The sequence below is a fragment of the Pan paniscus genome, chromosome 15 (genome assembly GCF_029289425.2).
Source record: "Pan paniscus chromosome 15, NHGRI_mPanPan1-v2.0_pri, whole genome shotgun sequence".
NCBI lineage: Eukaryota > Metazoa > Chordata > Mammalia > Primates > Hominidae > Pan > Pan paniscus.
Genome location: NC_073264.2, coordinates 59,653,605 through 59,668,638, shown reverse-complemented (window position 1 = coordinate 59,668,638; position 15,034 = coordinate 59,653,605). Strand labels below are relative to the sequence as shown.

The 15,034-nt window shown below is 36.6% G+C and overlaps 1 protein-coding gene across 11 annotated transcripts in view; it reads right to left on the bottom strand.

Annotated features, from left to right (window-relative positions):
* KIAA0586 (KIAA0586 ortholog) overlaps positions 1-15,034 on the bottom strand; it is a 119,292-nt gene continuing 104,258 nt past the window's right edge. For 4 of the 11 annotated variants that reach the window (XM_014347567.4, XM_063596075.1, XM_063596072.1 and 1 more), the window contains exons 30-32: positions 7,951-8,016; positions 4,179-4,263; positions 1-345 (exon numbers count right to left, since the gene is read on the bottom strand). In XM_014347567.4, coding sequence (XP_014203053.2) covers positions 165-345; positions 4,179-4,263; positions 7,951-8,016 — 332 coding nt within the window. In that variant the 3' untranslated portion in view covers positions 1-164. The other 7 variants (XM_008957006.5, XM_024925426.4, XM_063596073.1 and 4 more) reach the window with 3 other exon arrangements.

Below are 15,034 nucleotides of genomic sequence, written 5' to 3'. Positions count from 1 at the left end.
TTATGATGACTTATACTTATTTTATTTAAAAACTTTAAATACCCAAATTATGCTTTTTGTTTTATTTAAAAATATTGGAATTTTTTTTTCAGAATATGCTCAAAAACCAAACAGTCTGAGAGAGGGTTTTAAGCCAAGGTAAAATGACTTTAAAACCAGTGGCATCAACACTGTGCTGGCTGTCTCTTCCCGTTCAGAAGGTATCTGCCCCCGAAGACTCCATGTCCTCCTGCATTGTGCTGAGACTCAGAGACTGAGAGCAGTCCTCGAGGTTCACTGACGGCAGCATCACTGACATCTTGGCAGGGGGCATCTGTGAAGCGGAGAGTGGCACTGCTTTTCCACCTGCACAAAGGAGAAACTCATTCAGCTCAACATGCGTATCCTGAGTATTTACGTGCTTTATGCTTTGCGAAATAATATGAGGTTGGGGTGGGGGGGCGCGGATTCCAAATAAGGATTGCATACAAAGGACTCTCTTGTCCCAAGGTGCTCAGAACTTGTCAGAGAGGTAAAATACACCTTCCTCCTTTCCACCCTCACTCCTAATCAGTCAGAGACAACATCAGTATACAAGCTAAAAGTTGTGATACAGATGATAAATGCTAAGTAAGATCAAATGGGGTTAAGGGCCTAGTCTCTGAAATTCAGACTTAACTTCTTGCTGGCTGTGTGACTGTCAGCAAGTTATTTTACCACTCAAAAGTTCAGTTTCCCATATGTTAAATGGGATAATAGTACCTACTTTGCACAGTATAGTGAGGATAAAATAGTGTCAGTGAAGAGCTCAACAACAGAGCTTAGCACTCAGTAAGTGGTCAAAAACTAAGCGCTCCCATTACCATTAAAAGATAGCCATTATTACTACTGTTACCATTAAGTAAATAGCTAGGAGAGCAATAAAACACTATAATAGCCAGAAATTAAAGGTTTGTGGTTAGAGCAAGAACTTTTTTTTTTTTTTTTTTTTTTTTTTTTTTTTAAAGAGGTAAGATATGAGCCATGTAAAAGGCATTTGAAGTCAAAGGTTGCCAAGGCACTTTGCTCTTCCTCCTATTCCTAAAAAATGGACTCTTAAACTCAAGAGCATGTCATTAATAATGATTTACTGAGTGCCTAAGGGTGCTATGCTATTAGCCAACAGAAGTGATATAAGGTTAGCAATGTTAGAGGAAAAACATACTGCAGTGGTCATCCAAGTATTACTGACACTTGACTTTGGAAAGCATTTTTCTCTGTAAAATAGACTTTTCTCTCTACTGTAAAGTAGACATTATCTCTACATTTAATGAAATATGAAAAAAAAAAATCCCACTTCATGGATTGAGAGCAATATTATAATGTCTAATATGAAAGCTGGCTGGTGGCAGAGGGCAGGCAGTTTGGGATAAATAATTCATTAATATGTAAAAAATTCAAAGTTGACTACGTAAGTGTATGTATCTGCCTATACCCAAATTCACCCCTGTAAGTTTAAAGCACAATGCCTAAGAATATAAAGACTGTCAACTTGGTATTAATTAAAACAAACAAACAAAAATCCTCATTTAAAATTTCATGGATTTACCATAGACATAAGAATAATAAATACGTTAAAAATAAATTACCTTAAACAATCTTAAAGACATATTTCAGACAAGAGTCACAGTAATTTTTCTAAAAACCCTTTATGTTTTTCAAGTAGTTTCTACAGTAATAACATAGAATTTTTCATTAAATTTTTATAGGGGCCACAGTATAATTAGACAGTTCTGGAGATTTTAATGATGTCTCAATCATAGCTGTCCAAGCTCAGAATACTTGTAAAAGGAAAATTCCTTTCATATAAGGAAATTTAACAAAGACTATTTTAAATACTGTATCACTCCTTTTTGTTACTATTTCATTTTTTTATAAAAAGAGAGAGGAAGATAAGATTTGGTATCATTACAGCAATATCACAAACTATAATATAATACCATAGTATTTAAAAAGAAAACAAGTTTTATGTGAATTTAAATAGAATAAATATTTCAAATAGGAAAAGATTTTAGTCTTTTCAGTTTGTCAGGATGTAATAAAAATGCAATGAATAGACACTAAAGACTATATTTTTTAAATCTTTTTTTTGAGACAGGGTCTTGCTCTGTCACCTAGGCTGGAGTGCAGTGGCATGATCATGGCTCACTGCAGCCTCAACCTCACAGGCTCAAGCAATCCTTCCACCTCAGCCTCCCAAGTAGTTAGGACCACAGGTATGTACCACCATGCCTGGCTAATTTTTAAAAATTTTTTGTAGAGGGAGGGTCTCCCTATGATGCCAGGGCTGGTCTCAAACTCCTTTGTCTCAAACTCCTTGGTCTCAAGCGATCCTCCTTCTTCAGCCTCCCAAAGTGCTGACATTACAGATGTGAGCCACCATGCCTGGCCTTAAAAATGTGTATAGGACATAAGCATTAATAATATATAATATTTAAACATTCTTATATTTTACAAAGCCATGATGCAGAATACACAAAATAACTGAGGGAAGCAGCCAATATCAGAGCTCACCTCATGAATAAAGTAAAAACTAACACTGGATATAACTAAGTCCTAGAGCAAATTAATTTTCCACTCATACAAACAACTTAATGTTACCTTCTAATCCATTCCTTGAGTTATGCATCTGCCAAAAACAACAGTGATACCAAATACTCTTCTTTTCTCTGTTATTTAATTTCACAAAACCACTTTGTATATACCTTCGTTTTCTACTTTGTGCATAAAATTACAGATTAAATTGCTCAATGTTGTAACAAGAGCTATAACTTTTTAGGGTGGAGGGATCTCCTAGAAGTTTCCAAGTCTCAAGGAACATACTGAATTCAATCACTGTAAGCATTTCTTGCAGTTATTGCCTTATATTTGTATAACAATTCAAATTTTGTAAATACGTTTTCACCATCATATTATCTGATCCTAACAGTAATTCTCAGAAACAGACAAGGCAACTGAGGCCCAGAGACATTAAAGTGGGCTTCTCCAAAAGCATATATGCACTAACTAAACATCTATATGAATCTCCTGCATGTATGGAGCTAAGAGCATATGCAGATGAAGAAGACAGAGTCCTCATCCTCAAGAAGTTCATCACCTAGTAGAGGAGATAAACATGTATAGGAAAACTTAAATGAAGTGGAAGGTAGCCATTGAGTTGGGACTGAAAAGATGGTGGGAAGGCAATGAAGGAAAACAGAATAACAAAATAAAGTCAAGATAAAGTTAATGTGTTAAGGGAACTCTGAGTATTCTGATATCAAATATTGTTTGGATAGGAGGAATGGTGAGATAAGCAAGGCCAGGGCCAAGTCCTGTGAAAGCAGTAAGGAGTCACAAAAAATTTTGACCAGAGGAATAATTTGAGCAAATGTATGGTCTAATATCCAGCATCAATAAGGAACTTAAAACAAATGTATTAGAGAAAAACAACCCCAAAGGACATGAACACTTTTCAAAAGAAGACATACATGAGGCCAGCAAGTATATGAATAAAAGCTCAATATCACTGCTCATTAGAGAAATGCAAATCAAAATCACAATGAGATACCATCTCACACCAGTCAGAATGGCTATTATTAAAAGGCCAAAAAATAACAGATGCTGGTGAGGTTGCAGAGAAAAGGGAACACTTATTCAGTTGGTAGGAGGGTAAATTAGTTCAATCATTATGGAAAGTAATATAATGATTCCTCAAAGAAGCTAAAAGCAGAACTACCATTCGACCCAGCAATTCCATTACTGGGTTTATACCCAGAGGAATATAAATCAGTCTACCATAAAGATACATATATGCAAATGTTCACTGCAGCACAATTCACAACAGGAAGGGTATGGAATCAACCTAAATGCCCATGAATGACAAATTGGATAAAGAAACTGTGGTACATGTATACCAAGGAATACCATGCAGCCATAAAAAAGAACAAGATCATGTCTTTTGCAGGAACATGGATGAAACTGGAAGCTATCATCCTTTGCAAATTAATGCAGGAACAGAAAACCAAATACTGCATGTTCTCACTCATAAGTGGGAGCTAAATGATGAGAACTCATGAACACAAAGAAGGAAACAACAAACACTGGGATCTACTTGAGACTGGAGGGTGAGAGGAAGAAGAGGAGCAGAAAAAATAACTATTGGGTACTAGGCTTAATACCTGGGTGATGAAATAATCTGTATGACAAACCTCCACGGCCTGAGTTTACCTATACAGGAAACCTTCTTCACATGTACCCCCAAACCTAAAATAAAAGTTAAAAAAAAAGAGGTAAAAATCATCCTAATAGCTGTGTGGAAAATAGAGAGACGGGAGACGGATCTATAAAAATAGTCCATAGAAAAACTAATGATCCTTGGCAGTGGAAATAGGGTCAAGATATTTTGGATGGAGACTTAGTACTTATAAAGAACCAAGTTTCACTCTGAAATGACAGATTTGGTTGACTGACTAGGCAGTAATAAGAACACCAACAAACTTGGGAGTGGTGATGAAGTTTTAAGCACAAGTCTCTTCATGACAGATCAAGAGTAGGGTCCAAATCAGGTCACTTAGGAATGGCCCCACCCAGACTGCTGGTGTGAGGCTTCTGTATGGGAAGGAGTAAAAGGCAGAGGGGATAAGAGAATGGATTCTGGAACAGGGCAGAGCTGAGCTCATCCATCCATCCAACAGATATCAACTGTGCACCTACTATGTGCCTGGCACTGTTCTAGACTCTGGAGAATACAGCAGTGAAGAAAACAAAGGGTCTAACCTCACTGGCCACACATTCTGTTGGGTTTAGGGGATGAATGACAAGTAAGGAAATAAACATCTAATATAACAGGAAGTGCTAAGTACTATAAAGAAAAATAGGCAAAAGGTAAGAGGGATAGAAAATAATAAGAGACTGAAAAAGTTACATAACTTCTCTGAACCCCAGTTTTCTCAACTATAAAAAAAATATGAGTACCAACTTCAGAGATTTTTTTTTTTTTTGAGACGTAATCTCGTTTTGTCACCCAGGCTGGAGTGCAGTGGCGCGATCTTGGCTCACTGCAAGCTCCGCCTCCTGAGTCACGCCATTCTCCTGCCTCAGCCTCCCAAGTAGCTGCGAGGGACTAAAGGCGCCCGCCACCACGCCCGGCTAATTTTTGTATTTTTAGTAGAGACGGGGTTTCACCATGGTCTCAATCTCCTGATCTCGTGATCCACCCGCCTCGGCCTCCCAAAGTGCTGGGATTACAGGTGTGAGCCACCACGCCCGGCTGACTTCAGAGGTTTTTATGAGGATTCAGCCAGATAATACATACAAAGTGTTTTATATAGTGCTGGAACATAGAAAGCACACAAACATATCAGCTCTTACTTTTATGTAGTTGGAAAGCCACTATCTAAGAGGCAATGAGGCTCAGGGTGGGCTGCAAAAGGTACTCTGCTTTAGAAGGAGGAATAAGAATGTTTCACTGAAATACAATTAGGAAAAAAAGAGGGAGTGGGGAAAGAGAGAGTACACTCTGGAAGGCCTCCAAATAGTTATGCTAGTTTAAACTCCAGTTAACTGTGTTTTAATCAAGAAGTTATAGCAATAAAATGTACCATCTTATCAAAAGGTATTTGTTAATGTATATTTTGGGTGTGTTTTTTTTTTTTTTTGAGACGGAGTATCGCTCTGTCACCCAGGCTGGAGTGCAATGGCATGATCTCGGCTCACTGCAACCTCCACCTCCCGGGATCAAGCGATTCTCCTGCCTCAGCCTCCTGAGTAGCTTGGATTACTGGCGTGTGCCACCGCACCCAGCTAATTATTGTATTTTTAGTAGAGACGGGGTTTCACCATGTTGGTCAGGCTGATGTCAAACTCCTGACCCCGTGATCTGCCCACCTCGGCCTCTCAAAGTGCTGGGATTACAGGCGTGAGCCACTGCACCCGGCTGAAAACTTTTTATTTAAAGTATTCATTTACACAAGCTAAATCACAGTTTTAGAACTTTGTAAGAGAACTCTTTAGACTGGGAACATTAAAAAAAGCATCACTTAGATTACTGTGAACAGGCGAAAAGGGTAACATTCATAAAAAAATTAATTTTTTTAAAGAAAAGACATAACATTTTAATAAATCACCATGAAAGCAAATATAAATCTTCTACCTCTATTAAATATAGTTTGATGCTTTTAAAGTTTGACTTTTTAAATTTGCACAGTCAAGTCATTACTCTATGATGTAATTGTTTCAACAGCTGTTTTCAGGTCTATAAAAAAGACTATTCCTTGATTCCATGGGTTTGCAGTGTGTCATTTAACCTGGCATGCATTTAAGTGGGGCATGCCATGGAGTCAGACCATGCATTAGAAGCTTCCTGAGACATAATTTAATACACGTTTTTGACACTTGAAATTCCAATTTTTTGCTTTAAAAATATTTAAAATTCATAAAGAAATTTTATGTTTTCTGTTTTTGGATGTCAGATTTATAAAACTAAGTAAAAGAAAAACTATAATTTATTCTGAGTAATAAGTTATGTAACGAATGGTAGGATTCAATTCTCTGAATTGTTTTTCCAGTGATAGTGGTGAAATATTAGTTCCTCTCCTGTTAATTGTGGCTGTCTTATTCTGATTGCAGCACTTACCAGACTGCACTGTAATTATTTATGTATCTGTCATTTCTTCCAGACAATGCATTCCTTAAGGGCATGGACAGTCTTTGGAATTGACAGTCTTTGTGTTCTGAGTGACTAGGATAGCAGGTACACAGTAAGTATCTGTGACCTTATCATCTTGTATTATTGTTACTAACTTGTAAGTCTGTTGTTTCCATTAAAGATGTGCTCCACTAGGACAGTGACTGTGTCTTATTTACCTCTGCATTCTACAAAGCCTCAGCATGATGCTGGGCAAACAGTGGACCTTGAAATGACTGCTGAACCAAATTGATTTGTTCCTACCTAGAGAGTCTGTGGTTTCTCTTTGCTAACAGCTTGCTTAGATTCACACTGACCAGATCTTGTCTTTAAAATCAGCCCTGAGTTCCAGCAACGCAGTTGCTTCCCAGCGGTCTGTGAAAATGTTACAGTATTTCAGCTGTGTTTTATTGAGTTCTTGAAGCATTTTTCCTGTACACCCTGGACTCATCCACTCTTGCTCCAATTCCTGTGTAAGCAGCTGCTAAACTATCCTGCTGTATTCAATTCTCCTCACATACTTAACCCAGTCCTACAGATTTGCAACATCATAGCCCCAGTGTTTGAGAATAAATGAAAGACTTGATGAAGAAGGTGCCTCATCATTTGATGTTAAGTATAGTATGCAATATTTTATTTACTTTTGCTTTCCAGAATTAGTCACTATTAAACATTTCTTTCCTTACTCATGTTTTAGAAAGGGTAACTTAAAATGTTACAATGATCTTATCCCAAAATATCTTTTAGGCATATGAATCCTATTACTTTTTTTATTTTTCAAATGTGTTGACAAATGCTTATTTTAAAATTTATAATTTAAGGTAAAAACAACTCCAATTTTTTCCTCTAAAAAGCAATCGTTAATGTGAAAGATCTGTTTCTTCTTATGCCAGGTTCCAGCTGCTTCACTTTGTTTAAAATGACTTCAAAGTTTAAACACTGTCCTGTCCCAACAAATAACCTCCCCCAGATGGAATTATCTCGAGTCTTATCCTTAGTGCTCTGAATACCACACCTGCAGCCTTTTAATTCATCATTTTATAAACTTTCCAAAGCGAAATGATAGGTTTTCTTTCCTGTCCCCTAACTTATGCCTTTTGGAGAGCTGAGTTTATAACCTGGGGTGAATTTACAGATATTACAGAAGAATTAAAAATTGCTATTAGTATTTCTACTGTGTTGATTATTATGAGAGAAAGAATCATCAGGAAATGAAAAAATCTGAACAGCTCCAAGTTCAAGAACTTTTAAAGTAAAAATCTTACCTGAAAATACACATGTGAGGTACGGATTAAGCTCGATTTGTGTCCGATCCATATCACCTGGTGAAACTACATAAAAATTTATTTTTTCAGAAGAAAATCAGTTAAGCATAGAAATAACCATGATTCATTCCTATTCACTAAAAGAACACAAATCAAATGCACTCCCACCGTTATTCTCATAAAACCAGGTAAACAGAAGTTTGATCTAGTGGCCTGAATGTAAAGAAGGAAGTTAAACAGCTGAATTTTAATGACTATCAATAGGAAATACTTTAACGGATTATTATCTTTATGCATCACAGATGGGGGGGGGAAGCAAAGGGTCATGAGAAAATCTGAAATTTGTATCAAATAAAGGAAATTAACGGGCCATTTCTTCAAAGGTGAAAAGTTTTCACAGATTCTGTTACCTAAGAATTTAATAATTACAAAAAGAGGTTTAGAATCTCCCTTCTTCCTAGGCCAGCCTGGAGCATATTACTCAATACAATCCGTAGGAAACAACCCATAAAGCTGGCAGGGAGCACAGAAGAGCAATACACTATTATAGCAAAGCAAATTTTTAGTATTGAGATAAAATAGGCTGAGGAAAAAATCTTTTTTATGGCCAGAGAATCGGAAAGTTAACTGAGAGAAACCTATAGCACATATAGGTCTCAGGCCAACAAGACACTCTGGATACTAAGGGCATGGCTCCGTTATGATGCTGTTAATCTGTGCTGTGAAGTACAGTCAATTAACAACCTTCTATAACTTATTTCAAACAAATTCTTGGGGTAGGGTGATATAAAAAAATTATAATGTTGTATAATCAGTATTTCTTTTCTAATTTTCTTTAAGATAAAAATCAGTTATCTCTTAAGCTTCATTTATTTCACAAAAATTTCAGGTAGTACATGTACACAATGGAGTGTTATCCAGCCATAAAAAAGGATGAGATCCTGTCTTATGCAATGATATGGATAGAACTGGAGGTCATTAAGTGAAATAAACCAGACACAGAAAGACAAACTTTGAAGGTTCTCATTTATTTGTGGGAACTAAAAAATAAAAACAGTCCGGGTGAGGTGGCTCATGCCTGTAATCCAAGCACTTTGGGAGTTTGAGACAGGTGGATCACTTGAGCTTAGGAGTTCAAGACCAGCCTGGGCAACATGGCTAGACCTAGTCTCTACAAAAAATACAAAAAGTAGCCAGGTGTGGTGGCTCGCGCCCGTAGACCCAGCTACTTGGGAGGCTCAGGTGGGAGGATGGCTTGAGTCCAGGAGGCAGAGGTTGCAGTGAGCCAAGATGGTGCCACTGCATACCAGCCTGGACGACAGAGCCAGGCTGGAAAAGAAAAGAAAAAACAATTGAACTCATGGAGATAGGCAGTAGAAGGATGGTTACCACAGGCTGGGAATGGTAGTGAGAGCGGAAGGGAAGTGGGAATGGTTAATGGGTTAAAAAAAAAAAAAATAGAAAGAATGAATTAGGCCCAGTAATTTGCTAGCACAACAGGGTGACTACAGTAAAAAATAATTTAATTGCACATTTAAAAATAACTGAGTATAATTGGATTGTTTGTAACACAAAGGAGATGCATACTCCATTTACCCTGATGTGATTATTACACACTGCATGCCTGTATCAAAATATCTCATGTAACCCATAAATACATATACCTACTGTGTACTCACAAAAATTAAAAATTAAAAAAAATTTATACTAAAAATTAAAAAAAATTTTGGGTGGATTTTTATAAGAAGATATTTAAATGAGCAAGTTTATAAGCATTCCATATTTCATTATGCTGGGCAATACATTCTCACTGGAGATAAACATTCATGTTAAACTATTATTGTTATACTGTAGAAAATTTAATGTTTTATAAGGACAAGAGTGTGGACAAATACAAGTTACATATATTTGATATCCACAAATAGACCAAAATTGAACATACAACTGTGATATAGGTTTTGTTTGTTTGTTTTTTAAAGAAATGGGGCCTCATTCTGTCACCCAGGCTGGAGTGCAGTGGTACAATCATAGCTCACTGCAGCCTCGACCTTCTGGGCTCAAGGGATCCTGCCATCCTGCCACCTCAGCCTTCCTAGTAGCTAGAACTACAGGTGTCTGTCACCATGCCCAGCTCAACTGTGATACAATTTTTAAAAATCTTTAAATGTATTAAAAGTGCTTACTATGGGCCAGGCGCGGTGGCTCCTGCCTGTAATCCCAGCACTTTGGGAGGCCAAGGTGGGAGGATCAGGAGGTCAGGAGATCAAGACCATCCTGGCTAATATGGTGAAACCCCGTCTCTACTAAAAATACAAAAAACTAGCCGGGCGTGGTGGCAGGCACCTGTAGTCCCAGCTACTCGGGAGGCTGAGGCAGGAGAATGGCGTGAACCTGGGAGGCTGAGCTTGCAGTGAGCCGAGATCGCGCCACTGCACTCCAGCGTGGGTGATAGAGCGAGACTCCATCTCAAAAAAAAAAAAAAAAGGGCTTACTATGATGTTAATGTTTAAATGCTATCTGTGTTCACTTCTCACTTTGTTTCTAAACTTCCAGGAGTTAGAGAGGGACAGAAATTATTACTGCTTGGTCCCTCCAGTTTAATAGAGCTCCCTTTCAAATTCTACAGAGAACACAGAGTATAAACATGAAAACAAAGGTATCAGTACCACCTCAGAGATCCCTTCCATTGAAGAACCACTTGTTTATAGCAAGTAATGAGAATATTAACTCCCTAATTGAGTTGATCAAGGATCTTAGCAGAGTATGCCACCTAAAGGAAGGGTACATAAATGGTAACTATGACATATGGTTGTTGCTGTTATTGTAAACATAAAACTCTCCTCAGTCAAAACTGGGGGAGGATCTTGACTTCTGCAGTGATACGTCTTAACAGTTAAAAAAAACAAGCCACTATCACAATATCAGAGTTGACCACTTTTATTCTTATAACAAGTAAGTGGCTTCATAATTCTCACTTGTTGATTTACGGGGTTTACTGGAAGGGTGAGTATTGTGCTCTGCAGTTGATGATTAAAACAGCAAACACGGCCTACAACTAGGTCAACACAACTTGAAAACTGCTTCTCAAGTTTGTCAGTTCTTACCATTCTTTATCCTGCTGATCAAAACTGAAAAAAAAACATAATACTGGTATTGAAGTCAAAAGATGAGAAGGAAAATTTTGGAATTATTTGATCTATAAATTTCTATTAACATTTCTATGGAAATTTTGAATGAGCGATGCTGACTAGAAATTGAGTTATATATTAACTCTAAATATAATTTATATTTTTATCTTTACCACAAAAAGCTGACTTGTTAGCTTTTACTTAAATGTTTGAAGATACTACAAAATAAAGAACAAGTGAGCTTAGATTTGGAAATAGAATTCCAGCCTGGAAAAGCAGGGATACTGGCTGAAAAAGCTTTAATTGAAGGCACACAGGGAGTACTGGGATTGCACTAATTGTACACACTGTGCCTTTTCCAAATACCCCCCTTATTTCAATATTTTAGCTTTTCATTTCAAATAGTCGTTCAAAATATTGTTGCTATCTCTGGTGCCAAGTGAAAGTAAACCATGTTATAGTTAGTGTACATCCTTTTCAAAAATTGGTATTTTTCAAGGAATACTACACAGCCATAAAAAAGAATGAAATCATGTCCTTTCCAGCAACACAGATGGAGCTCATAGGCCACTAACCTAAGTGAACTAACTCAGAAGCAGAAAATTCATTACCACATATTCTCACTTATAAGTGGGAGCTAAACAATGGGTACACATGGACATACGGATAGAAATAATACACGATGAAAACTCCAAAAGCCAGGGAAGGGGGGGCAGGGTTGAAAAATAACCTATCAAGTACAATGTTAACTATTTGGGTAATGGGTACATTAGAAGCCCAATCCCCACAATTAAGCAATATACCAATATATCCATGCAATAAACATGCACATGTACCCCAAATCAAAAATAAAATGACATTTATAAAAATTGGTATTTTTAAAAAATTGAAATTTGGGCTTTATAACAGTTATACTCATATTTAAAAAAATTTATTTTGGGCTTCAAAGCTTACTTTCTGACTCTTCAATGCTATTTTCAGTTAAGAGTCACTGGTATAGTAATACTTACATTTGTAAATCTTTATAGTATTATTTTAAACAAATTCTTTATGGATTATCTAAGAAAACAGCATAAAACTATAAGGCTGTTAACTGCAAAATAAGGATATAAAGATGAAGCCCCCCAAATTTGAATTTTTTAACCCACAAAACAACATAAATTTTTAAAGGGACAATGTACAGAATTTAAAACAAAACTCAATAAGGAGACATCTAAAATTAGTAACAGTCAGGATAGCTACATTTTTATACTAATTTGAGTTCACTAAAAAAAAAAATCCAATAAATTATTAGGGTACTTAAAAATATATAAAAAGAAGTTAGTACTTGTTAAATAACCTGGCCAGATCCTCCAAATTAAGTTACTCATTGGCTCTAGTAGGTATACCAACTCTCTTAAATAATAGCATTTTCAGAAATAGGATCCTGGTGGCATAAAAGTATATATCCCACTGCCAAGAAGTTGATAGTTAATTCAGAAAATAGATGACCCACCTATCCTGAATGCAAATCACAATTAACTTGAGTAATGTACATTCAATTATTAAAGCTTATTAAAAAGCATTTAAGTACTTGACTGTATTCCTGTTGGTGTTATGACAGAGACAGTGCCTGCCTTTTAGGGGCAAGAATGTCTAGAGGGACATTCCAGCATTAAAATTTGGTTGAGAACTGACAGACTCTATGTTTTAATAGACAACTTTATCTACAACTCACTTCCTGTTAGTTGAACAGCCTGTGAAACAGCTACTAAAACAAATTCCTCTCAGATCATTCTTTATAAAAGCATGCCATAATAGTTTAAAAACTAAAAGAATCTTAAAAACTACAATAGGTTTGCCTGGTGAAAGAAGCCATACATACCGTATGATTTCATTTATGTGAAGTGCAAACAAGGAAACTAATCTAGGTTGTTAGAAGTCAGAATAGTGGCTTTATGCTTGTGGGAGTAGAGACTGTGGCTGAAAGGGAGCATGAGGGCCTTTGGGGGTCTGGCAGTGTTCAATTTCTTGAGCTGGATACTGCTTGCACAAGTGTACTGTATTTGTGAAAATTCTTTGAGCTGTACACTTACAATATGTGTACTTTCTGAATGTATATTATTCTTCCATAAAAAAGTTAAAATGGAAAAAACCAATAGGGCAGTTTCAGCAATTAAAAGATGATACCTTTGTACTTTTAAACTTTTTTCCAATGATAAAATTAAGCCAAATTACTGGCATTACTAGGTAACCTTTAATATCAAATAAATAGTTACACTAAGTCATAGGCCGTACTGCTGACTACAAAGATGAATTCCTTTCTATTTTTTTTTCCTAAAACCTTGAAATACCAGTGCACTGAAATTATTCAGAAGCAGAAGGTGAGATTTTGTTGTTGCTGTAGTTTAACTCTCACAGGGCTTACTATCTAGGATACTTCATGCTCTACGACAATCAGCCACTTGATTTAATTGAAAGCACAAACTATAATCCAGTTTTAACTAATCTTCAGCATTTAAAAAATCTTAATACATTGTAAATTCACATTTAATTCCTTTCTTTGGTAGGAAAGAAGTTTGCTGTTTCAGTTTATGTCTATTAAGCAATAATATCATAACTACACTTAAACTCAACCATATCTTTGTCAATAATAACACCCATAATTCTAATACACCTATATTATACCAGGCCACAGACTGTTAGAGAAGGTCACTATTATAACATTCTTATAAATGACATTTGATAATTACCAAAGCTGATGGCAAAGTAACTCCCTAATATTTACTAAGCAGTTTGAAGCTAAGTGCCTCTGTATCTATACACAGAAAATCTATTTTCTGAGATGGAAACCCTTCCTAAATATGAAGACTTCTCTCAAATTATGGCTTGTGGTTATCACTAAAAATACACTGTATTATCTGTGTAGCCTTGACAGTGGGTTTTGACATCTCTAGCCATTCCTAACTAAATATGGAAACAAAAATTAAATGTGACATAGTGACCAGTTCACTTCCCTAAGGCCAGACCTGGTAACTTTTGAAAGAGTGAAAGAATGAAAAATGAGCTTTCAAATACAGGAAGCCACTAGAAAATAAAAACACCACCATTCCACATCCTAAAATAAGAGCTTTAAAGATTTTCTGTTGAATAGCAAGTTTCGGGGCAAGGGGGAGAGAGGGAGAGGGTGGGTTTCTGCTCACTGTACACACGACACCAGTGGGAATAAGGGCCAGTCCAAGTTCTACGTTACCATTACTCTGGGTAATAGTTCCAAGCTGTGAGGCACAGCTGTATAGGCCCTGCCAGCAAGGCCATCGCAGCAGTGCTTTGATAGCGTGGGGCCCTGAAGTGTCAGGATATAGAGAAGGCAGCAGTTGTTGGCTGTGAAAACAGTCTGATACAAACCAGATGGGAACTTACTAGATGGGCAACACAAAGGAAAACAATTGGCTCATTCAACAAAGTCAGGCCCCTGCCCCAGAGAATTCACAGAAGACAATAACAGTCACCCAGAGTTGATGCAAACAAGAAACAGCCATGTGGTTACAGTTTAAAGAACTGTTTTTCCTTAGACTAAACAAAGTTTTGATTTCTAATTCTTGTACTCATTAATTGAAGTTTGGTGTATAGGTCTTTTTGCCAAAGATAAATATTTCATTTCTTTTGTGACACCAATAGAAACTAATTTTGTGCTGCTTCCTCTAAAGTGCTATGAACATAAGCTAAGCTATTTCAGGAAACTGGCAAATTTAGAAAATGATTGATCATGCTGACACAGTAATTAGAAAATATCCAACATATGATTTCCAGGACTTCCTAAGTCCTACTTTGTGTAATGTAGGCAGAATGACACAAAAGGCAATAATCGCAAGGCTCTCAGAACTATATTTCTACATAAATTGTTTTTTCTGACTTCATTAGGTGGTACAGTATTACTGCAATTATATTCCCAAGAAAAAAGTGCTCCTGTTTTC